At 34.6% G+C, this 25505-nt stretch overlaps 1 protein-coding gene across 20 annotated transcripts in view; it reads right to left on the bottom strand.

Annotated features, from left to right (window-relative positions):
• BAZ2B (bromodomain adjacent to zinc finger domain 2B) overlaps positions 1 to 25505 on the bottom strand; it is a 472255-nt gene that overhangs the window by 45581 nt on the left and 401169 nt on the right. For 17 of the 20 annotated variants that reach the window (XM_058300804.1, XM_058300822.1, XM_058300811.1 and 14 more), the window contains 5 exons: positions 22411 to 22476; positions 20695 to 20760; positions 19548 to 19592; positions 19280 to 19306; positions 18021 to 18086 (listed from right to left, as the gene is read on the bottom strand). In XM_058300804.1, coding sequence (XP_058156787.1) covers positions 18021 to 18086; positions 19280 to 19306; positions 19548 to 19592; positions 20695 to 20760; positions 22411 to 22476 — 270 coding nt within the window. The remainder of the gene's footprint in view (positions 1 to 18020; positions 18087 to 19279; positions 19307 to 19547; positions 19593 to 20694; positions 20761 to 22410; positions 22477 to 25505) is intronic. The other 3 variants (XM_058300809.2, XM_058300815.2, XM_058300820.2) reach the window with 1 other exon arrangement.

The raw sequence follows: 25505 nt of genomic DNA, 5'->3' as shown, positions 1-25505 counted from the left end.
CAATTTAAAAGTGACCAAAGTGTTAACTATTTTCATGAAGAGAAGTACAGACTTTCTCCTAGGAGGTTTAGAATCAAACCTGGAATTATGTAGAAGCAATTACTTATCTATTTTTACCCTCTGAATTTCATACTTATCTTACGACTCTATAAATATAACACCAATATTAGATTCAACTCAGATTATTCCATTATTTGAAATTTATCAATCTTTTCCCAGGTTTATACCATGAAAATAAAATACTTATTAATAAAATCATGTTTATAAAATACACATGGGCAACTACATAATTACAAAATATTATCATTAACACAAATTTTTGGGTCACTCCAGGAAGCAAGGGAGGCAGTAAAGTGGAAGTAAGATGTTTGAATTTGCAAAAGCAGCTCCTTCAAAGTGAATTGGCCAGTCTAAAAGTTAATAGCAAATAGCACCTGGGATGAAATAAAAATATTTATTATTCACTACCATAAATAACACTTAAGAGAACGTAAAATGGGTTCTGAAGGCAAGTCTTAAAGCATTCAAAACTGGTTTGGGGTAGTAGCAACAATACGGAAATAACCAGCCTGTTTCCCTGTTGTAGGAGATGGCATTCTGTCAGAATAGGAAGTTGAGGATTTGTTAAAAAATCAGTATCACTATTCTATTGTCCTACTTCAAATGCAATACTTATCTAGGGAAAAACAACAGAATTATCAGGTCATTCAAACCTACAACTCCACACATCCTTCACATTGCTGATGGGCTTATTTTTGTAAGGCTTAGATCTAATCATATCTTTTCCTTGATTATAAATCTTTCAATTTCCTGTCAAAATAAGGTCCAACTCCTTATTTTGAATTCAGGACTACCTTCTTTTCCAATCTTATCTTTTTTTTAGCTTCTATATATATTTAGTCAAACTATTTGGTATTCCTGATGAATATCTTGTTTCCTTAATCCCCTTTACTGGTGGAGGATCATTACACATCTAAATCTTAATTAAACACTATCACTTCCCCCCTTTCACAAATTTCTCTTAGTTCTTATAGCCCTTACTTGGAATTTTAACATCTTTATGCCACTATTTCCTTTTTAATTGTTCAGTGCAAGAGTAGCCTACAGTTGAAAGGTGAAGAGAATAGAAAGCGAAAGGGAAAAGTGAGGAAATTTTATGTTCGAGTTCCTTCCCTGCTCCAGCCATCTCTTCTTTGCTGCCACTATTTCAATAGGATGATAAAGATCTAGAGAACAATCATGTGGGGAAAACTGCATTTGGCTGCCAATTACACCACTGTCTTTAACTCCAAATTTCTAAGTTCTAAATCACCCCGTACTAAATCTGGTTCTTTTATTTTCTCTAATTGTCCTTTCTGTTTTTTCCTCCTTTAGGTCTTTTCCTGTCCTTTACCTCAGGGTAACTTTTGGAATTCTTCATTTATCTAACTCTGCCCATGGTTATATAAATCACTTTCTTAGCCTAGCAGAGCTGAAGACTATATTATGTTAACACTGTTTTTACAAAGAAATTTATATTAGATTTGGAGAAACGAATTGACAAATTTTGTATCAACATATTCACAGACTGGAATGCAATTCCCTGAAACAGGAAAATGTCTGATGTATAACAAAGTTTGCTTAATTCATATTTAGTCATTATAATCATCTCTTTATTCATTCATTCAGCAACCATTTACTGAGTGCCTTCTCTATGCCAAAATATATGTTTAGCGTCTAGCACTGGCAAGCAAAGATGACAGACCCAGTCCCTTACTTCAAGGAGCTTACTGTGACTTGCAAGAGATGATTGTACAAGTCAGTCATCATTATAGAGAGTGATAAGGATGATTATTGTGGTAGCCACAAATGTTGTTTATCAAGAAAAAGGGGCTTAATCTCAGGGGATGGGATGTTCAGGTATAGATGCCTTGAAGAATTAAGCATAACCTGAATTTTGAAGGGGAAAGACAAGGGCAAAGCTCTTTGGTATCTTCTTCTCTCATCAATCTTTCATCTTGATTACCACTACTAAGCTAACAAGCTGACTGCTGTGGGAAGGAAGGGGCAAGCGTAGGCAAAGCAGAGATATGTACACGAGGTTAAAATCTGCTATTCCCTTTCCTCTCTCCTAGCCATCCTCCCATCCCACCCCGACAGGTTCCGCTCAGTGATAACCGTGTACTTCTGTATCTGTCATTCCCTTGCCTGGAATGCTCAGTTCCTGCTCCTTTATACAAAAATAAGGTGTTTTTTTTCTTTTTCTTTTTCTTTCATTGTTGTTTTTACTCCTCCTTAAACTACTTATGGCATTTTAATATTTCCCTTTGCTGAGTTTCAGTATAAATTATACCATGAATTGCACGCAGTGGCAATTATTTGTTAGAAGTTGATCTTTTCCACTTAACTATGGGCTGCTAGAGAGAGAGGAAGAAACTTATTCCCCTGTGTTTCTTCAAGGACCTATTAACACCAAGCAGTAAAAGCTGCCAGATATTTCAAGAAAAAAATGGTAATGATTTTATCTTTTTCCATGACTCTTAAGTCATATCAGCCCAACCTTCCTCTTCTACTGGTCCCCCTGGTTTAATATTGCTCTTATTTCCATCTATTATAGTTATCCAAAGACACATGGTATGCCTTAGTATATAAAACTTTTAAAGGATTTATTAATTGCCTGAATGATTAATTTTTCAAATGCAGTATAAAGATTAATATTTGAGCTGGCCATTCAATTTTTTTCTTAACTTTTTATGTTTTGAGGACAAAGGTAATCGATTTCTTACATTTTCAGTTATACACAAACCTTGCATCCAAAAGTGGAGTTTAATATATTTATTAAGAATATTCAGATTATATTTAGGAAGTTTAAAATATTTAAAATGCTTCTCCCATCTATTACAATATTTCTACTCATTTTAATGGCATATTTTGTGACTTGATATGTTTACTAATAGAATTCGGCCATATCAAAATTAAATACATTTTTAAATTATCTGATAATTTCCCCCAGGAGCCAAGGTTTAAAGTAGCAGTTGCTATTTCAGGCCAAATTTGAAAATGTGGAAATTTGTATATCATTTCTTCTTTGGACAGTATAATGCTTAAAAGAGCAATATATTTACCTACTTTTTACCTAAGCCTTTTCTGGACAAATTAAGCTATCATACTTGTTCTTAGATCTAATTTCTATAACATATTTTGTAACTGTGTCAAATGTTTTATTTCCTAATAGAACTCTCTGATTTTGCAAGGTCAGGTCACAACAGATTTTTGACCTACTAGAGATAAGACTTACTAAACCTATCATAACATGAAAGTAATTTTAAAACATTTTACACTAATATTGATTACATTTTAGTGCAATAACTTGAATGCCTACTATAAAATGTTGACAGAATAGAGCTATGTTTTAGTCTGACTATAAATAATCACAAGCAAATAAGTATGCCTCCTCTGAATTATTTTTTGCTTTCATATTTTCCCTGAGTTTTCAAGATGTAAAAATTCTTGAAATAAACATGGGTTCTTGGAATATAATTTACTTTAATAAAACATTTTTATAATCCTAATTTTAGTAAAATGATTTTCAGTATCAAAATTTTACTAAAATTTTAATTAAGAAGTTATTTAAAACTCCTTTTCAAAGTTAAAATATCATTTGATGGCAAATGCATTAAACTTAAATACTCTAACAACCTTCAGAGTGAAAATTTAAAAATCAGTTATTTATTCACATGAAAAGAATACTTTAAAGGCTCTAAAAGCATAAATGAAAGTATTTCCAGAAGTCTTGGCATATTAACAAAAAGTATGAAATAAATTTATTCTTTTTTAAAATGATATAAGTTTAAAAAACAAAGAATGTGGTAGATCAGATGGCTTTGATGTACTATTGTAAAGTTTACAACAGAAAGATTGCAAAATAAGCCATTTTTAAGAGACCATGTTGCAATGGTGCCTATGTTTTTTGCATTTGATGATTCTACTGGGTCTCTTAGGTATTTGCTCTAGGTATAATTAGGATAATACATTTCTTTTGACAGCAACTTGTACTTACATTTAAAAGACATAAATATAATTTAAGAGATACAGGTTTACCTTAGGGTACAGGAAAAATAAATGTGTAAATAAGATTAATCATAGAAGCTATTTATAGAAGACAAATACAAAGAACAAAAATGGTACTGTTTTATTGTCACATCTTGAGTATGTGTAGATCAGGGCTAATTTTTTAAGAAAGACTATAAGTTTCATATTTCAAATAATGTGAAAGTTAAATGTAAAAAAGTAAATAAATTGTGAATCACATGATTGAAGAAACCCAAAAGGTACTTCTTACATAATATTCTATAGGTATAAAGTAATTATATTTTAAAAGAATAAAGCCTTCCAATTGTCACGATTGGGGAAGCAGACTTGGCCCAGTGGTTAGGGCATCCGTCTACCACATGGGAGGTCCACGGTTCAAACCCCGGGCCTCCTTGACCCGTGTGGAGCTGGCTTATGCGCAGTGCTGATGCGCGCAAGGAGTGCCCTGCCACGCAGGGATGTCCCCCGAGTAGGGGAGCCCCACGTGCAAAGAATGCACCCATAAGGAGAGCAGCCCAGTGCGAAAGAAATTTCAGCCTGCCCAGGAATGGCGCAGCACACATGGAGAGCTGACACAAGATGACGCAACAAAAAGAGATACAGATTCCTGTGCCGCTGACAACAACAGAAGCGGACAAAGAAGAACATGCAGCAAATAGACAAAGAGAGCAGACAACGGGGGTGGGGAGGGGTTGGGAGGAAGGGGAGAGAAATAAATAAATAAATACATCTTTAAAAAAAAAAATTGTCACAATTGCTTAAAACCCACCAAAGTATTACATGAAAACTTCTATATTTACTTTAAATTATTATCTTTAAAGATTATGTAGAATATGGGAAACGGACTTTGGCCCGGTGGTTGGGGCGTCCGTCTACCACATGGGAGGTCCGAGGTTCAAACCCCGGGCCTCCTTCACCCGTGTGGAGCTGGCCCATGCGCAGTGCTGATGCGCTCAAGGAGTGCCCTGCACAGGGGTGTCCCCCGCGTAGGGGAGCCTCACACGCAGGGAGTGCGCCCCGTAAGGAGAGCCGCCCAGCGCGAAAGAAAGTGCAGCCTGCCCAGGAATGGCGCCGCCCACACTTCCCCTGCCGCTGACGACAACGGAAGCGGACAAAGAAACAAGACGCAGCAAAGAGACACAGAAAACAGACATCCGGGGGAGGGGAGGGGAATTAAATAAATTAAAAAAAAAAAAAAAAAAAAAAAAAAAAAAGATTATGTAGAATAGCTATAGTTATATAAATGTTTTCTGAGTTCAAATCAAAATTGTTAATTCTTGAATCAGATAACTCAAAGATTTTATTATCTCTAAATTAATTTAGATTTTCAAAAAATCTTTGATGACTTTCTATTGAATAGTTTATATTAATCATTTTACTTTTGTTTTTAGAGCCAATTTAATTTTAAAATTTAAATAGATTAATTGTATATTATGTCTCCAACTGAGAAATGGGGTTGTTAAAATGTACAATTCTGTATGACATTTTTCACAAAACAATAATTGATAAAAGTATAGGATTAGGAATATCTTGAATCACTGTGGAAGGGGCTATGAATTTTGTCTTGCCTTCAAATTGCTTATTAGATAACTTCTGAAACTTGAACTACTGTCTCCCATTTTATGGTTTTATGTCCTAAAATGCTGACATAATCATTTTATGATAGACGCGTGTTTAACAACCTTTTGTAGTTTACTGACCGTTGGGGAAACATACAAAAGACTCTCTGTTAAGATTACTATGGTTTATTCAGTTAATTTGTGACTGGTAAAGTATGAAGTTTTTATAGTTGAAACAGGAGATTTTAATCTTATTGCTACTTCCTCATGTTCCTCAAACTAACCCTAGGTTTTTAGTATTTAGAAACTTAGTACTTAAAAAATACATCTGAAAGCAGATGTATTTCATATTACTTCAATTATACTAAGAATAAGTCGTTTTATTCATGAGGCTAGAGACTATTCTTTCTTATTCATAAAAATATATATGAAAATAACTATTATGATAAGATATACTAATAGTGCTTAAAATTTATATGATAACAGGATAATTGACATAAGTCTGAATTTGTTTACTAACTGTAGATATATTTAAGGAACAATTACAGAAATTAGATTTTTAAATTTCAGAAGAAATAGAAATTTGGGACTTTTATTTAGTTAAAGATATACGATGAGTTACGTCAAAAAGTAAGATCAGTATAGTATACATTCAGAAAAGAGGTGTTGTGTTACCTCCTAACTTTGATAAATATGGGGGAAATATCTTGGAATAATTTCAGATGTCAGACGAGGTTTTTAATTAACAAGGCGACAACAATTTCTTTTTTTGAACCTCATTTTTCTTCAAATACTCTTTTTTTAATCAATCTAATTCTTAAAAGATTAAGATATTAAAGTTTAGAATAAAGGTTTACACATAAGTCAATTCAGAATTTTGCACTGCCCCTGCCTGAGTTTTAAAAGGCTTTTACTTTTGTTCTCTTAATAGTTCGTTCTCTCAGTAGTTAGCAATAGAAAAAATCACAGATTTGTATTATTAGGAGGTAAAAGGAGACAAAATATGAAGCTAAATTATGGCAACTATTGACAATGCATTAGTTATATATTGTAAATGTTAGTTAATAATCAGGAAATGGACAACTACATACAGAAAGATTCTGTTAATGCCCAGGGTTGCACAAATTTATATTAAAAAGCCTGTGTGAAAATTTAGGTTTTCTGTTAAAAACCTAAGTGTAGTAATTAGTTTAACCTCTTATGCTGTTTAACTGTTCATATAATCTGATATGACTAAGTATTTTGAATATAATTTTTGTTTTTACTACAGTATCCAATGCAATACTGGGCATACACAGTGGCATTTTAAGAAAAAACAAAACAAAACAAAACAAAATACTTAACACAGTTGAACACAGATCTATAGGTACTATTCAACAGAGGAACACAATTTGAAATCAGAATGATGAAGTTATCTAGTCTGTGAGCAGTTCTGTTCACAGGCCTATAGTTATCAGAGAATAACACTTTAAACCTCAGCTTTATCCGTAAGATTCTCTCAAACATTCTGATAAAGGATTATTTATGACCTATGTTATTGCATTGCTATGGAAAATATCAAATCCTTGAATGTTTGGCTTTAACAACAACAACAAAATACCTAGAGTCGGGAAACGGACTTTGGCCCAGTGGTTAGGGCGTCCGTCTACCATATGGGAGGTCCGCGGTTCAAACCCCGGGCCTCCTTGACCTGTGTGGAGCTGGCCATGTGCAGTGCTGATGTGCGCAAGGAGTGCCGTGCCACGCAAGGGTGTCCCCCGCGTGGGGGAGCCCCACGCGCAAAGGAGTGCGCCCGTGAGGAAAGCCGCCCAGCGTGAAAAGAAAGAGCAGCCTGCCCAGGAATGGCGCCGCCCACACTTCCCGTGCCGCTGACGACAACAGAAGCGGACAAAGAAACAAGACGCAGCAAATAGACACAAAGAACAGACAATCGGGGGAGGGGGGGAAATTAAATAAATAAATAAATCTTTAAAAAAAAAAAAAAAAATACCTAGAGTAAAATAAATAGAATTATATGTATATATAATTATTTCAAATATAAAATATAAGCTAACAAGACATGCAGACATTTATGTTCTCAGGCCTAGTTTTTAAAAATTTTATTGAATTGTCTTTTTTTAAAAAAGATACATAAATCACAAAAAATGTTAAATTAAAAAATATAAGAGGTTCCCACATACCCCACCCCCCACTCCTCCCAAATGAACAACCTCCCTCATCACAGTGACACATTCACTGCATTCCCAGTTAGTTTTTTTTCCTGAAAGAGAGAAAATGTTGAATTTATTGTTTCTTCACCAGTGAAAATCTTTTACTTATATTTTAATGGAGAATACCTGAGAGATCTACTTTTCATTTTAGTCTCAGAAAAACTATCCTTCCTTGACCATTCCTTACCCCAGCAGAGGCAAAATCAACATTTTGCTTACATATTCTAAAATAAGTATAGATTTATTAGACAAATCAATAAAGAAATGCCATCTTATTATTAAGAAACTCTCAATATCCCCGCTAGATTCTGGAACTGCTATGGATCAGTGGCCCTTATTTTCACCTTCCAGGTTTGAACCTACCTTTTGAACCAGAATATCTACTTTTGTCATCCAATGCCTGTATACTGGGTGTGCTGGAAGCAGATAATTTGTCTTTTTAGTTTCACAATCCACTGAAGAAGAGTTATGCCCCTTAAGCATCCAGGAGCTTTGTCCATGCCTGGATCTAATTTGGATGATGGGATTTTGGACTTTGAGATAATGCTATAGTGGGATGAGACTCTTTGGGAATGTTGTGAAGGGGTGAATGTATTTTGTATGTGGAAGTGATGAAAACGGAAATCACTAGGGACCAGAAGGCTGACTGTGGTGGATAGTTTTTAAAGTGGCCTATATGATCTATTTATGCTTTTGTGCTACTTAAGCAACCATGTTGAGATACCTGGAATTGCAATAAATGCATATATGCCTGTCAAAGGACTTGGTGTTTTTCATTTATTTTTAAATTATTCATTCTAAGTCATTTAGCAATATCTTATAATTTATAAAATAGATAGTATCTTAAATCTTTTCCAAAATATTTTATAGTTTTTGCCATTATTCCCATTTCCTTTTCTGAGTGGCTATTGCTAGATAGTGAAAAGCTATTAACTGACTTTCTTTGCATTTCTTTCACAGATTTACTAGCATTCTTAGCAAGCTGTCTTATTAATTCCACTAGCTTTAAACTTTAAAAGAAATAGCTGCTAAATTTTATTAAATTCTCTTCCAGTGTGTGCGTATTGATAATCATGTCATATATTATGTTGCTATCCAGATATTGTCCTACCTCTGGATTACTGAAAAAAATTCTATTTGCTTACATAGTATTTTTATATGTATTATTGGATTATTTTCTTTAGAAAATTTTCATCTTAAATAATAAGTTCTTAAGAGTAATATGTAGTTGTTTTGGTTTTGGAGTTAAAGATATGCTGCCTTTTTCTATTTTTTTTCTAAGGCTTCCTGTAGTTTAAGTAACATTGATATTATTTGTTCTTTTTTGGGGGTCCTGGTTCTTTTACCAGTGCTAAATCTTTATTCACCTTTTAATTTCTAATTTCTAACTGGGCCATCCAAGTTTTCCCCTTCCTCTTGGGTCAGGTTTAGTCTTTACATTCGGGGATGATATGATCCATGTTCTTTAGGACTTAAAATTTGTTGTCTTGAGGTTAAATATTGAATTATGATACTTTTTTAAAAATAAAATTTTATTGCAGTTTATCACTCATACATGAATACTGTTAAACAGTAAGTATATAGTAAAAGTTGTGAACCTAAAAAACAAACATGCATATCATCATACAGGAGTCCCATACATCACCCCACCAACAACACCTTGCATTGATGTGAAACATTTGTTACAAACTATGAAAGAGCATCCTCAAAATACTGCTACTAACTATAGCCCATTTCTTATACTGGTATATTTTTCTACCAACCCACCTTATTATTAATATCCTATAGTAGTGTTATACATTTGTTATAGTTCATGAGAGAATGTTCTCATATTTGTTCTGTTTAACATAGGCCATCTTCCAGTACTAGATTCCCTGTGTTATACATCCTCGTGTTTTGTACAATCCATTCTTAGTGCATACTCAGTGACTCTCATTTTTCATCACAAATTTGTGCTGTCATCACCTCAGAAAATTTTAGAACATTTTTATTACTGCAAAAGGAAGAATCCCATACTCCTTATATCCCCCAATAGTTGTCTCTTAGAATTGATATATGGTTTTTGCCATTGTTGCAAAAATATTACAATATTACTGTTAACTATCGTCCATAAGTTATATATATGTTATAATATATATAATAAGTTATATATAGGTATAATTTTCCAGTGTATCACCATATTCTTAGCACTTTGTAAAAGAAGAACACTCTTATATTTATACTATTATAGTAATCTTCATCCACCACAAAATCAGTTATACATACCCTAGATCTTTGACTTCCTTTCAATTCTTTAATTTCCTTTCAATTGACATTTACATTCACAGACTACACCCTTTCAGCCACAATCTCTTTTATAAATCAGGAGTGTTAGTTATGCTCACTATAATGGGCTACTATCAGCTCTATTCATTTCCACACTTTTACAATAAATCTTACTAAAAATTCTATATACATAGAGCATCAGTTCCCATTTCAACCCACATTCTATTTTCTACTAACCTGTACTTTAGAGTTTACCTCCATGAGTTTTACCTCTTGTATTTAGTTCATATTAATGAGACCACATAAAATTTGTCTTTTTGTGACTGGCTTATTTCACTCAACAGAATATCCTCAAAGTTCATCCATGTTGTCATATGCATCCTGATTTTATTTCTTCTTACAGATGAATAGTATTTCATTGTATGGATATATCACATATTGTTTAGCCATTTTGTAAGTTGTTGGACACTTGGTCTGGTTCCATATTTTAGCAATTGTGAATAATGTTCCTATGAACATCAGTATGCAAATGCCAGTTCATGTCCTTGATTTCAGTTATGAATATATTCCTAGTATAGGGATTGCTGGATGATACAGCAGTTCATATTCAGCTTTTTGAGGTACTGCCAAACTGTCTTCCAGAGGCTGCACCATTCTACATTCCCACCAACAGGGAAGGAGTGTTCCTATTTCTCCACATCTTCTCCAGCACTTGTAGTTTTCTGTTTTGTTTAGGGCCATCCTATTAGTTGTGAAATGGTATCACATTGTAGTTTTGATCTGCACTTCCTTAATAGCTAGTGATGTTGAACATTTTCTCATTAGATTTTGGGCCATTTGTATTTCCCCTTTAGAGTAGTGTCTATTCAAGTCTTTTGCCCATTTTTTAAATTGGGTTGCTTGTCTTTTAATCATTGAGAAGTATGAACTCTTCATATAACATGGTTAACAAACCCTTGTCAGGTATGTAGTTTCCAAATATTTTCTCCCATTGAGTAGGCTGCCTTTTTACTTTCTTGACAAAGTCTTCTTTTTTTAAAAAATTATTTTATTAACTGACAAAATCCTTTGAAGAACGAAAGTATTTAATTTTGAGGAGGTCCCTTTATCTAATTTTTCTTTCATTACTTATACTTCGGGTGTAAGATTTAAAAAGAAACTACCACCTACCACACGATCTTGAAGAAGTTTCCCTACATTTTATTCTAGAAGTTTTATGCTTGTAGCTTTTTTATTTAGGCCCTTGATACTTTTTTTTTTTTTTAAAAAGGTACCAGGGATTGAACCCAGGACCTTGTACATGGGAAGCAAATGTTCAACCACTGAGCTACCTCAGCTCCCCACCTTAATCCTTTTAAGTAAATTTTTTGTATAACATGACATTTGGGACCTCTTTCTTTCCTTTGGATATATACATACAGTTCTCTCAGCACCATTTCTTGAATAAACTATTCTGGTCCAGCAGGGTGGGCTTGACCACCTTGTCAAAAGTTAGTTCTTATATTTATACAATTTATACTAGAGATATAAGGATCTATTTCTGAGTTCTCGATTTGGTTCCCTTGGTCAATATGTCTACCTTTTTGTCAGTGCCATGCTGTTTTTACCACTATGGCTAAATAATATGCTTTAAAGTCAAGAAGTGAGAGTCCTCCAACTTTGATCTTTAAAAAAAAATTTTTTTTTTATTTTAAAAAGAAGCTTTAGATTAAATAAATGTTACATAAAAAATATAGAGGATTCCCATATGCCCTCCTTCCTCCCCCTCCCACACCTTCTCCCATTAACAACATCATTCATTAGAATGGTACATTTGTACAATTGAAGAACACATATTGAAGCATTGCTACTAACTGTGGATTACAGTTTACATTATAGTTTACACTCTGCACTGCATAATTTTGTAGGTTATGACAAAATATATAATGGGCTGTATTCGTCATTGCAATGTCATACAGGACAATTCCAATATCCTGAAAATGCCCCCTTATTATATTTATTCTTTCCTGCCCCTCCCCTCAGAACCACTGGTGGCCACTATCTTTATATCAATGACATAAGTTCTTAAAATCCTCAAGATTGGGGAATGAGCAATGGACTAAAGTAGACTTATTATTATTCTACTATAGATTTATTGTTCTAGCAATGGATGAACTTATATCATTGTTCTTCTTTTTTAAAAGATTTTTGATTACTAGGTACCCCTTACACTTCCAAATAAATTTGATAATTGGCTTTTCCATTTTTGTAAAAAAAAAAAAAAGCTGTTGGGATTTTTATTGGGATTGCATTGGATCTATAAATCAGTGTGTATAGAAGTGACATCTTAACTATATTTAGTCTTTCAATCCATGTACATAGAATGTCCTTCCATTTGTTTAGGTCTTCTTTGATTTCTTTGAGCAATGTTTTGTAGTTTTCTGAATACAGGTCCTTTACGTTCTTGGTTCAGTTTATTCTTACATAGTTGTTTCTTTTAGTTGCTATTATAAACGGAAATTTTTTCTGATTTTCTCCTCAGATTGCTTATCAGTAGTGTATAGAAATGCTACTGATTTTGCATATTAACATGGTACCTTGCCACTTTGCTAAACTTGTCTATTAGTTCTCGTAGCTTTGTTGTATATTTTTGGGGATTTTTCTAGATATGGGATGATATCATCAGTGAATAGTGAGTTTTACTTCTTCCTTTCCTATTTGGGTGCCTTTTATTTCTTTTTCTGCTTAATTGCTTGAGCAGGAAGTTCTAGCACAATACTGAATAACAGTGGTGACAATGAGCATCCTTGTCTTGTTCCTGATCTCAGTGGGAAACCTTTAGTCTTTCACCATGGAGTTCAATGCTATCTGTGGGTTTTTCATATATGCATTTTACCATACTGAGAAAGCTTCCTTCTATTCTTATCATTTGAAGTATTTTTTATCAAGAAAGGATGCAATGTTTTGTCAAATGCTTTTTTTGCATCAATTGAGAGGATCATGTGATTTTTATTCTTCAATTTACTAATGTGGTTTATCACACTAATTGATTTTCTTGTGTAGAAAACCATACTTGCATACCTGGAAAACCTACTTGGTAACAATGTATAATTCTTTTAATGTGCTTTTGGATTCAGTCTGCAAGGATTTTGTTGAAATTTTCTGCATCTGTATTTATTAAAGAAATTGGACTGTAATTTTATTTTTTTATAGTATCCTTACCTGGTTTTTGGTATTAGGGTGATGTTAGCATCACAGAATGAGTTTGGAGTATTCCTTCCTGTTCAATATTTTGGTAGAGGTTGAACAGACTGATATTAGGTCATCTTTGAATGATTGGTAGAATTCACCTGTGAAGCCATCTGGTTCTGTGCTTCTCATCTTTGGGAGGTCTTTGATGACTGTTTCAATCTCTTTATGTGTTATTGGTTTGTTGAAGTCTTCTATTTCTTCTAGGATTAGGGTAGGTTGTTCATGTGTTTCTAGGAATTCGTCCATTTCGTCTACATTGTCAAATTTGTTGGCTTATAGTTGTTCATAGTATCCTCTTATAATATGTCTTATTTCTGTGTGATCAGTGGTAATGTCCCCCCTCTCATTTCTGATTTTATTTATTTACAGGTTAATTTATTTTAAGTCTTTAACGTTTCACAGTTTAAGTTCTCAAAATAGGGCCAGGCACTCACTAGCAGAGTGCAAACCAGATTAAGGCGACTGGGACAAGACACTCCTAAAGCAGGTTTTCTCATGTGGAGCTGGCCCATGCGCACTGCTGATGCGCGCAAGGAGTGCCCTGCCACAGAGGGGTGTTCCCCGTGTAGGGGAGCCCCGCACACAAGGAGTGCGCCCCGTAAGGAGAGCCGCCCAGCGTGAAACGAAGTGCAGCTTGCCCAGGAATGGTGCCGCACACACGGAGAACTGACACAACTAGATGACGCAACAAAAAGAAAAACACAGATTCCTGTGCCGCTGACAAGAACAGAAGTGGACAAAGAAGACGCAGCAAACAGACACAGAGAACAGACAACAGGGGTGGGTGGGGGAGGGGAGAGAAAAAAAAAAAAAAAAGCAGGTTTTCTCCCAGTAGTTTCCTAGCTGGCCAGCCGATGGCGCTTATTGGCAAATTTTCCACAGAGGTGTCTCTTTTAACCTCTTCACTGGCCTAAGATTCTGTTCTGGCTAGAGCTGAGATTTAAAGGAGGCTCTGTTGGAGAAACTAAGGAAATACACTCTCCGCCCTCTCCTGTACCTTCCCTCATCCCAGGGAGGAAGAAGTCTCTTCCCCTCTTGGTAGGCTGCAGGAGCCATGTTCACTTTGAGGGTAAAGGATGAGTGCTATTCCCAGTCATGGGGGCTAGTAACGCACGGTTTTTTTTTTTTTTTTTAAAGATTTATTTATTATTTATTTAATTTCCCCCCCTCCCCTGGTTGTCTGTTCTTGGTGTCTATTTGCTGCGTCTTGTTTCTTTGTCCGCTTCTGTTGTCGTCAGCGGCATGGGAAGTGTGGGCGGCGCCATTCCTGGGCAGGCTGCTCTTTCTTTTCACGCTGGGCAGCTTTCCTCACGGGCGCACTCCTTGCGCGTGGGGCTCCCTCATGCGGGGGACACCCTTGCGTGGCAAGGCACTCCTTGCGCGCATCAGCACTGCGCATGGGCCAGCTCCACACGGGTCAAGGAGACCCGGGGTTTGAACCGCGGACCTCCCATATGGTAGACGGACGCCCTAACCACTGGGCCAAAGTCCGTTTCCTAACGCACGGTTTTTGATTTAGCTTCTTTTCTGTCCCTTGCCTTTCTGGGGGGTGTGCATCACTCTCCTGGTCTGCAAAGCCCCAAAGCAGATCCCTTGGGCAGTTTTTTGTCCTTCTTCCATTGTTTTATGAAAAAATGAGCCCTGTTTACCTACACCAATGCCATCTTTCTGGAAGTCTATCTTAAACAATTTTTAATCAAGAAAACGGTGAATTTGATAGGTAGCTTGTTTTGTTACTCAATGACAATTTTAGAAAAATAATTTATGGAAATGGGAAATTATTTTCTTTGAGTTGATTTTACTTTTATTGATTTAAAATATTGAATAAAAATGATACAAAAACTTAATAAAGGAAATTAACAGATATAAAATAAATAGAAACATTTTTCCTATTTGGACCTGTACTCCTGAAATTTATCTGCGAAAGTAGCCACTGTGAAGTTCCTCCTATATTTTCTAGGAAAACATGTTTACGAATATACCATCAAATATATGGATATCCTTTAAAAATTTATACAATTAGTATAAATTATATGCATGTTTTGCATCATGCATTTTTCATTTCACAGTTTATCTTGGAAATTTTTGTTTAATCCATACATAAGTCACATTCTTTGTAATGGCTACAAATAATTCCTTGATCCTCTAGGTATCCACATTAGGGACTTCTTTTTAGAATTTTATATGTAACATTGCAATAATGATCCTTGGGAACATACATAAACATAGCTTGGTATATTTTCTTTCTTTAAATTTTTTGAAGATTTATTATTTATCCCCCCCCCTTGTTGTTTTTGTGCTCACTGTCTGCTCTCTGTGTTCATTCTCTGTGTGCTCTCTGTGTCTGCTCATCTTCTCTTTAGGAGACACAGGAAATGAACCTGGGACCCCCCCCACCCGGCCCCATGTGGGAGAGAGGTGCTCAATTGCTTGAGCCACCTCTGCTTCTTTCTCTATTGTGTCTCATTGTGTTTCCTCTTTATGTCGTCTCGTTGCATTTTCTTGTTGTGCCAGGCCATGTGCTAGCTTGCTGCGCTAGCTCTCTGTCATGTTTGTCTTTTCTAGGAGGCACTGGGAACCAAACCCAGGACCTCCCATGTGATAGGTGGAAGCTCAATTGCTTGAGCCACATCTGTTTCCCTCTTTATTGTTTTAATTTTACTTTTCTAAGATATGTGTTTAATATATTTAAGTTATAAAATATACCATATTTTATATGCAAATATGAAATACATATGTATAATTTAAAAACTAATTATGATGTGAACACACATACAACCAAAACTCAAGAATTCAGCAGCACTTCTGAAGCACTCTGTGTGCACCTCTTTCCAATTAAAGTATTTCCTTTTACCTCAGAGAAAATGACTTTTTTATAGTTTTACTATCTATATATGTATCTCTAAAAATATCAGTTAATTTTATTTGTTTTTTAAATTTATAAAAAGGGAATCACATTGTATTTTTTTGCATTTGAATAATTTGGTTCAGCATTTATGTGATTTATACATGTTGGTTTATTCTGTCCTTTATACCTTTTCATTGCTGTAGTGAATTTCATCATATGAATGACTATAACAAATTTATTTATTCATTTTATTGTTAATGGACATTTGGGTTATTGCTTTTTTGGCTATTATGAATAATGCTGTTATGACCATATTCAAATATTCTGATGCACATGTCTAAGACGTTTCGTAAGGCATAAACCAAGGTTTCTCCATCTCAGCACTACCGACATTTTTGGCCAGATAATTCTTTGTTGTGAGGGCTGTCCTATGCATAGCAGGAAGTTTAGCAGCATGCTTGGCGTCTACCCACTAGTGACAGTAGTACCCACCTAACTGTGACAACCATACTTGTTTCCAGATATTGCCTACTTTCCCTGAGGGACAAAATCACCTCTCCCTGAAGACCACTGGTGCAGATTTACAAAGTAAAAGTGTTATATTTTAAAGCATGCGCATATTCAGTTAGATAATGCTGACAGTTTGAGACCAAAATATTTATATATAGACTTCTTGACTTTTGGATCAACAATGTCATTTTCATTAATTTTCATTTATTAAATGCTTTTCTCACTTAACAATCACAGAACTTAGGAGGTATATTCTCAATTTCAAGGAATGAATGGCCTGAAAGGTAAAGCAAGTTGTAGGCAGAGCCAGCATGGGAACCCGAGTCTCTTAAAATGGCCATATACTTCTTTTCAACTATTTTAATGAAGATTGCATGTCTTTATAAGATGTTTTAACCTTTAACTGATTGTTTAAAATTCCAAATGAGTGTATTTTGGCTCATTTCAAAAGTTTTCTTATTTTGGGTTATTTGTTAAAAGTCGGTTTTAAATAAGCACTTAGTGCGGCGGACTTGGCCCAGTGGTTAGGACGTCCATCTACCACATGGGAGACCTGGGTTCAAACCCCAGGCCTCCTTGACCCGTGTGGAGCTGGCCCATGCGCAGTGCTGATGTGTGCAAGGAGTGCCATGCCATGAAGGGGTGACCCCCTGTAGGGGAGCCCCACGCACAAGGAGTGCGCCACGTAAGGAGAGCCACCCAGCACGAAACAAAGTGCAGCCTGCCCAGGAATGGTGCCGCACACATGGAGAGCTGACACAACAAGATGACGCAACAAAAAGAAACACAGATTCCCATGCTACTCACAACAACAGAAGTGGACAAAGAAGATGCAGCAAATAGACAACTCAGGGTGGGGTAGGGGGAAGGGGAGAGAAATAAATAAATATTAAAATAAATAAATAAGCACTGAGTCCTAATTTTGCTCATAGAATGCTAAAAAATAATTTTGAGGGCAGCCCATTCTCAAGTACATGGTTAGAATGATTAGCGTTTGAATAAGGACCCGCGGGACTTGTCTAGGTAGCTATAATAGTTGTATGAAGCTCTACAGTAGTAAATAGCTACTTTTATCTAAACCAATGCCATGTCATTTCATTAAAAACAAGATAATTAAAACCTCAGCCAGTAAAAATAACACATACATTTGAACCCTTCCCACATTCTTTTATGTTCTAACACTCAATTACGATCTCTAACCTTTGGTTTGCTTATGAAAGCAGTAAATCATGACAAAGCCATCCTCTGAAAAATTTATATTTAGAAGAGTCAATGTTTTAGGGAAAAAAAATTATAGCAAGGTAATTTTTTTCTAGATACACTTACTTCTGCTTTCTTACGAGCTTCCATAGCTTTCATAAGCATCATATGTTGCCGCCTTCTTTCTCGTTCCTATTAGGCCAGATAAAATTAGGAAAATAACTCAACTGTATTTAACAGTTTGATTTTAAAATAGAAAAAAACACAAGAACTTGGTATAGCATGTTTAGCATTTATAGACAAGTCACGGTAAAAACTAAATATAAGACAAGAATGGCCAGTCTGTGCATGTTTTAGTTCAGGTTTAGAAAGCAAATACAAGAACAATCAAAAGCAAAAGGTAAAGCAATGAACATGGAGACAGTAAACAGAAGCATACAAGATTTACTTATGGTCAGTTGTGATGCTCCTTCAAAAGCTGGCAGAACAAAAAGCAAAATGGTTGGCTGGAACAGGTCAGTTACCTTACATCTGCTATTAGGAAAACCACAAATACCATAGCCAATTAAACTAAAGGTTGTGTTATTCTTAAATTTTTATATTAGGCAGAAATTGATTTATAATTACTTTCACCTCATGGTTTTAGAATTGGTTAATTTTATTTCAAGGACCTAAATCATTTTGTAAATCCAATAAGCCAGCAAAAAATTAGAAAGATTTTTAAAGAGTTTATACCAATTTAGTTAAAGTGGTCTTGGTTCATATACAAACATCAATGAAATGGGATATTACTATTTACTGATGTCTGCCACTTGGTATGCTATTTAAAGCTACAAAAGTCACACCGTAGGCTAATTAATAAGTGGAACCCAAAAGGTATAGTACGGAAATAAACACTAATTTGAAGTTCTCAATTCTTTTAAAATAAAAATATCACATATAGATTTTTTGTTTGATTATATTTGGCTATCCAAAAGGAAAGTTTATAAAATTTTTCTATGAAACCAGAATCTATTTCATATTCTCTCATCAACCTAACTCAAAATTCCCATTGTAGACAATGGCAGTTTTGCATCTGGAATGAGGGGAGAATATGGATCATAATTGTATTTAATTGTATAGTGATTCAACTTTCATTGTGACATCAGTAATGTAAATTTGTAGACTGTGGCCTTATAATTCAGTAAAAAAAAAAACTTTGGATATGTATTATACTTTCTTTAGAGACAGACAAGCAGATGTATGCAATGCACTGTGCTGTAAAGCCATGCAGCAATATGTAATATGACAGCAGCCAGTGCTACACTTTATGCATTGCTATGACAACCATATCACGACCAAATCACAATGCGGTGTTAGATGTACAAAAATAAACATACCCATACCATATCTAGTCTATGCCTCTCCAACTCCTGGTAGAAAGAGTTGGCACAACATTATGAAACAGAAATCACAGAGTCATAAAACCAATTTATAACCCCCCAAAAGACACCAATACCAAAGCAAGGCAATACACTGTAAGATGAAAGAAACTTAAGCAGGAATTATTTCAGAATAATTTTAAGAATATATTTTGAAGATTTTCTCCCAAATAGCTATAAGCAAAATTAAAAATATGCATTTCAACAACTGTATAACTATACATATACAGACCTGATGCTTCAGAAGAACAGCTTGCTGTCTTCTCATCTCTTTTTCCTTTAAAATAAGAAAGTTTCAATATGTGATATTTAGGGAAGAGTAATTGAAGGAACTAGCTAGACTGTCAGAGTATATAATATACAATTGACATGTGCATTTTTTATTATTTTGATACATTATGGCCCAAGCTACAAGCTTAGCTAGTTAGAACTTCCTCCATACTGAAGATCGATTCCCAAATATACTCTATAATTCACAGCATCTAAATCATTTCTAAATAATTATGTATGAATGAAAGTGACAAGAGACTGACAATTTGAGACTTTCTGCTCACCAATGATTCAGGTCACCATCCCCAAGGAGTGGGGCTTACTGCAAACAATTTTATTAATGTTCCCAATATCAATATTTTTATAAAGGCAAAATCTAGATGAAATTAGTATTAAGGGTGGCCATGAAAGTGGGTAGGAATCTAAAGACCAAAGAGAGTATAAAAGGTAAGCAGGTCTCTGGCTTTATAAACAGGTGGGGTCCTATTTCCAGCAACAGTAGGATCAATCACCTGCCTCCTTTCAGTAATCAGTTATCAAAAATAGTGGAAGGCAGGGAGTTAGGTGAGGAAAAGGGACACCTCTCTTACTCTTCTTAGTAGGAAAACTAAATGAAAACAATCTTAAACACTTCAAGTTATAATAATTAACAATAGCTGAAATTATTGTTGAAAAGGAACAGCTATTGTTTCTGTATGCTTTTCATGTTTTTATAATTAAAGTTGCTGGACATCAACAAAGTTAAAATCTACGGCAAGAATCAGATTTGTGACGCAATCTGAAACATAAACAACATACAAAATAGTTTTGGGGGATCATTTTTATCCAGCAAAACTGTATATAGGCATTATGCAATAGTTTGTATTTCTGATCTGATGTCTGCTCTGTAAAGAACTCAAACCATCACATAAAACCTGTACAATGAAATTTAAAAATTACATATAATATACATACAAATAAAACACATATTACACACATTTTTTCCTGTGCTAAACATATATTTAGATAATCATTTTTCAGAAAAGTATCTCTGTCATATAATTGATACTGATATAACATATAGTTTTTATTTTTGAAAAATAAAAACTCTGGTTCTCATCTAAACTAACCTTTATTCGTTTCTCGGCCTCCAATAATTTGGCATTTGCTGCTTCTTCCTTCTTTTTCTTTTTAGCCTGTGCATGCAAAACAGGTCTCAAAGTCATGCAACAGCACCACTACAACTTGAAAATAATCTCAGACTTGAAATAAAGCTACATGCCTCACAAGGTACAAAACATTAACATATACAAGACAATTAACAGATTTTCCCTCAGTTAACATATTTAACATACTGATTTTAATTTTTATTTATAGATCAGCATTAGGATATAGAAAAATTCTTAAAATTCTTAAGACTATCACAGCCCTTTTTAAGGACTTTCTCAAATTGTTATGTCTGAAATAATTGAGTATGCTATTTTACCTTAAAAATTACAGGAAAAACAGTTTATGTCATTTATTGTTTTTTTCTGATTTTTAAAAGTAAAATGTGATTGATGTAAGGATTTCAACTGATACATAAAAATTAATCCAAGAACTACTCTATATAACATTTTAAAATGCATGTCTACTTTATTTGAAATTACCAATACTTGAAAGCTGTGATAAAAAAATCCATTACTCAGATGGTTTAAATGAAACACATTAAAGCTGATTTCTGAAATCTCTCTATAGTAGTTAAATCTGAGTTTAAAAAAAAAAAAGAATGGAAACTTTTAATCTTTCATGTAGCACATATTGTGTCTCAAGGTCCTGCTATCATATTTGAGCTTCATAATCTTAAAGTCCTTAACTACCTTTTAGTTTCATATTGATTGTCAATTTACACAGAGCTAGAAATATTTTCAGTTTTTGGTGGTGGTAAAATTAATTTAAAATGGTTAAAGGAATGTGTGTATATTTCTAGAAGGAAATAACTGTAACAATGAAAATTCCAGCTATCTGAAGCCCTCAGAGAATAAATTGTTCTATAAAGCAATAGTTTGCTGAATATCTAAGTTATAATTTTAGATGTGAAAAGTTTATTTTCACATTTTGGATAAATAATTTTGAGACATACGCCTGCTTAGACACAGTACACTAAACATAATTAGGCTTTTTCTTGATGACTCAGAACAAGTATTTTAAACATCAGTTATTACTGCACAGTTTGATAGAGTAATCCCTTTGGGCTATTAAGGTGTTGAAAATTGCTTGCTATTCAACTAAAAGATAGCATATTGTTGCTAAGCTCTTGAGTTCTTGTACATGCTCACTAGCATTTTTCTGTATTTTCTCTTCCTATCTCTCTGTTGGCTATTACTTTCGCTGTTGCCAATATATGTCCTCTAGCTCTATCCTAATTAGCTTGCAGGGTGACGGTATGGGGAATGATATTAGAAACCAGGTAATAACCAAACAGGTTCAACTGTTTCTAAATTTAAAATTTTCTTTTACTTTTGTAAACATTTGTTTTTAAATTAAAAGTAAATATTTGACTATAAGCCCTAATGACTTTTTAAAAAGTAAAGAACAACAAATTACTGCACATGAACTTTATGTCAACTACATTGGCTTCTCAGAGGTTTTTCTTTTCTGTCTTACTTTCTTAGTTTTCACTGTTAGAATTAGAGGAGCTTACTAAATAAGGTTTAGCCTAGTAAGGTCTTACTTTGTGCATTATGTTTAAAGAGAACTTCTGATAGACAAATTTGGATGAGAGAACATGTAGGCAGAATTTTTATTTTTGCAGACTCCAAATACATAACTGTAATACTTAAATTATATTAAATTTAAAGTTCTACCTCTAGAATTTGCTGGGCTCGAAGTTCTTTTTCCATTCTGATTTGTTGTATTCTCTTAATTTTTTCCTGTAGGAAAAATTATGGTAATTTAAGATAATAATGGCTAAAAACATAGACACAAAATTACCAAATGTGTCCCATACTGGATATAAAATTTAATTATTTACTTTAATATGATCTATATTTTCATTCATTAAATTAATATAATTTTATAAATTTCTCAAAATAATTTGTAAGGTACAAATGCCAAATAAATACATAGAAGCCAGGTAAGCTGACTAATTGAGTTAACATAGCTTGACGATCTTTATAAATATTTGGAATTGCAAATAAGTGCAGGATAACAGAGTAAATATTGTCTTAGAAAACCTAAGTCCAATCCTGGGGTACTGTCATTTATTGCATGATTTGAGCAAAAAATAACTACTCTTCCATAAAATAGGGAGAGTTACTTGTGCTTTTTCACTTTGTCAAGATCAAATAAAAAATGCTTAAAAAATATAAAGTGCCTCACAATTGTAATAGATGATTATTAATAATTTCTATACTATAATTTTCTATTTCACACGCTGAATAGCATAATATGAAAATGCTTTTAACTATTACAATAAGCCAATTTCAGAAATAATCTGTAACATTAATTAAAAATAGATTAATTATAATTTAGAATTCCAGGGAATTATTTGCATGACACAATTGGTGTTAACATTGACTAAATTTAATGTGCAGGATATTGGTTATGTTTTAGAATTTGGTGATCATCTATGTTCTGATAAGAATTTTAAAAATATTTTGTATGTTATAAGCACATTATTAGCAATTTCATGTTCACAAATCCCTTTGGAAGTTCCAAGCTGCAAAAAAAAAAAAACCCACAAAACACCCAAATTGCAAATTGCACTTGTCCTAGAATTTCCAGAGCCAATATTTTATATTGCTGTACACTATAAAACCTGCTAGTGTAACAATACCAGATGTTAGTTGCAACTTTTGAATCTATACTTTAATTATTTTATTTTTTAAACTGATCTCTTTTTTTTGTACATTGATACCATCAATTCTCCATGAGGTCTACTGCAGAAGACTATGATTTTGCTACTCAATATCAATCATGCCTTGCCATTCATTTTTCTATTACACAAAGATAGGTAGAGGGGCTTTTGTGCTTCTTACCAAGTATATTCAGTCTAGATCTTTGTCTTAATTGTCCAAGTGACGTAGACCCATGTACACATATTTGATAGTGCTGTCTTTAGCAGGTGGCAGAGATAAACATTATTTATAAATTATTATAATATAGGTTCACCTTATATAGAAGTTTAATATTATTGATGAATTCCAAAAAGATATACAGATTGTTTGTAAACTGGTTCATTCCTCTGGCCTGATAACCCTTTGATTACATTAGATTCAGCTGAGATGTCTGATTAAATTATGTTAAGATCAGGGCTCTGATCCATTAGAGTGTGGGTCAGCATCGAGTCCTAGCCCCCTTGGGCTGATAATACAGACTCTCACACAGAAGTAGACACACAGAAGCAGATATGCAGGAAGAGAGAGTGCTCCATAGGCACTGCCCCGGGAAGAGAGATGAGCCTGATAGTCTACAGTTCACCTTGTGGAGGGAACAGAGCAGCTGAGCCCTGAAAGAAATGAGCCCCGGGAGAGAGATGAGTCTTGTGCCAGCCTACAGCTGAGATGGGAAGAAGCTTGGACCATAGGGCCTTAAGAGGAAGGAGGAAGGCTGAATCCTTGCAGAGATTGCCTGCCATCTTGCATCAACACACAGCAACAGACTGGGTGAGAAAGTCTTCTGGTACCTTGTGTTGGACTTGTTAGGGCCTTGTAACTGTAAACTTCTACCCCAAATAAACACCCTTTATAAAAGTCAACAGAGTTCTGGTACTTTGCATTAGCACTCCTTGGGTTGACTAACACACCTTATAATATTGAGTACATAATCACTCAACTGGGCACTTTACATAAAACATCTGGTTGACCATCATGACAGCATAGGAGCTGAAATTATCTTCCTTTTAGGTAAGAAAAAAATGGAGATTCCCAAGGAGTAAATATTTTGCCTGAAGTAAATACAAAGTCCTGGACAGATTCCAATGCCTGTGCTCCTTCTGCTGCACATAATGTTTCTGCTAGCTTCCAGAAAACTGTCTTGTGGACTATTTGGTAATATTTTGGCCTACAGGGCTGAAAAAAATAATCCAGAGGATGAAAAGCAATGCTACTATTCAATTCTATATCTAATGTTGATTTTAAATTACTAAATTATGAAGCAGACTATGTGAGTAGACCTATTCTATACTTTTGTTCACTTCGTTTGCAATAAGAAAAGAATCATACGGTATTCTGAGACTAGTCTCAATGTAAATACCTTGATAAATACCTAAGACCAATTCATCTACATTGTTTTTACCGGAAACTTGGGATGCCAATGTTTTTTCTTTTTCTTTTTTTCCTGTTTTTTGAGTTCCCATATCTCTTACTCAGCTTCCCCTAAAGTTAACGTTTTAAATAACTACAGTAGGAAGCAGATGTGGCTCAACCAGTTGGGCGCCCACCTACCACATGGGGCATCTGGGTTCGGGTCCCAGAGCCTCCTAAAAGAAGACAAGCAGGTGCTGCCCTGCTGCAATGAGCCAGATGCCACTCCCACCACAACGAGCAGATGCCACAAGCCAGCAGATGTGGCAGGGCACAGGAAGCAGATGTGGCTCAGGTTGTTGGGCACTGGCCTCTCATGTGGGAGGCCCCGGGTTCAGTTCCCAGTGCCTCTTGGAGAAGGCAAGCAAAAAATGAGCAGACAGATGAGAACCATCTTGAGGGGGAGGGGGCCAAATAAAGAAAAATATAGTAAATGAATCTTAAAAAAATAATAATTTCAGTGCAATTATCAAAAGCAGGCAGTCAAAATGGTACAAACTACTAAATAAATCCAATATCTGATTTCAAACTTTGCCAGTTCTTCCATGTGGGAAGCCACCCGCTGTGAGGTCTGTTTACAGCCTCTCACAACATGGCGGAGTTCACAAATCTGCCCTGTCATTTCCTTATTCTTCTCCTCCCTGCTTCTTTGTTCT

The sequence above is a fragment of the Dasypus novemcinctus genome, chromosome 7 (assembly GCF_030445035.2).
Source record: "Dasypus novemcinctus isolate mDasNov1 chromosome 7, mDasNov1.1.hap2, whole genome shotgun sequence".
NCBI classification, from domain to species: domain Eukaryota; kingdom Metazoa; phylum Chordata; class Mammalia; order Cingulata; family Dasypodidae; genus Dasypus; species Dasypus novemcinctus.
The sequence above is the reverse complement of the archived record's forward strand: the minus strand, read 5'-3'. Positions and strand labels throughout refer to the sequence as shown.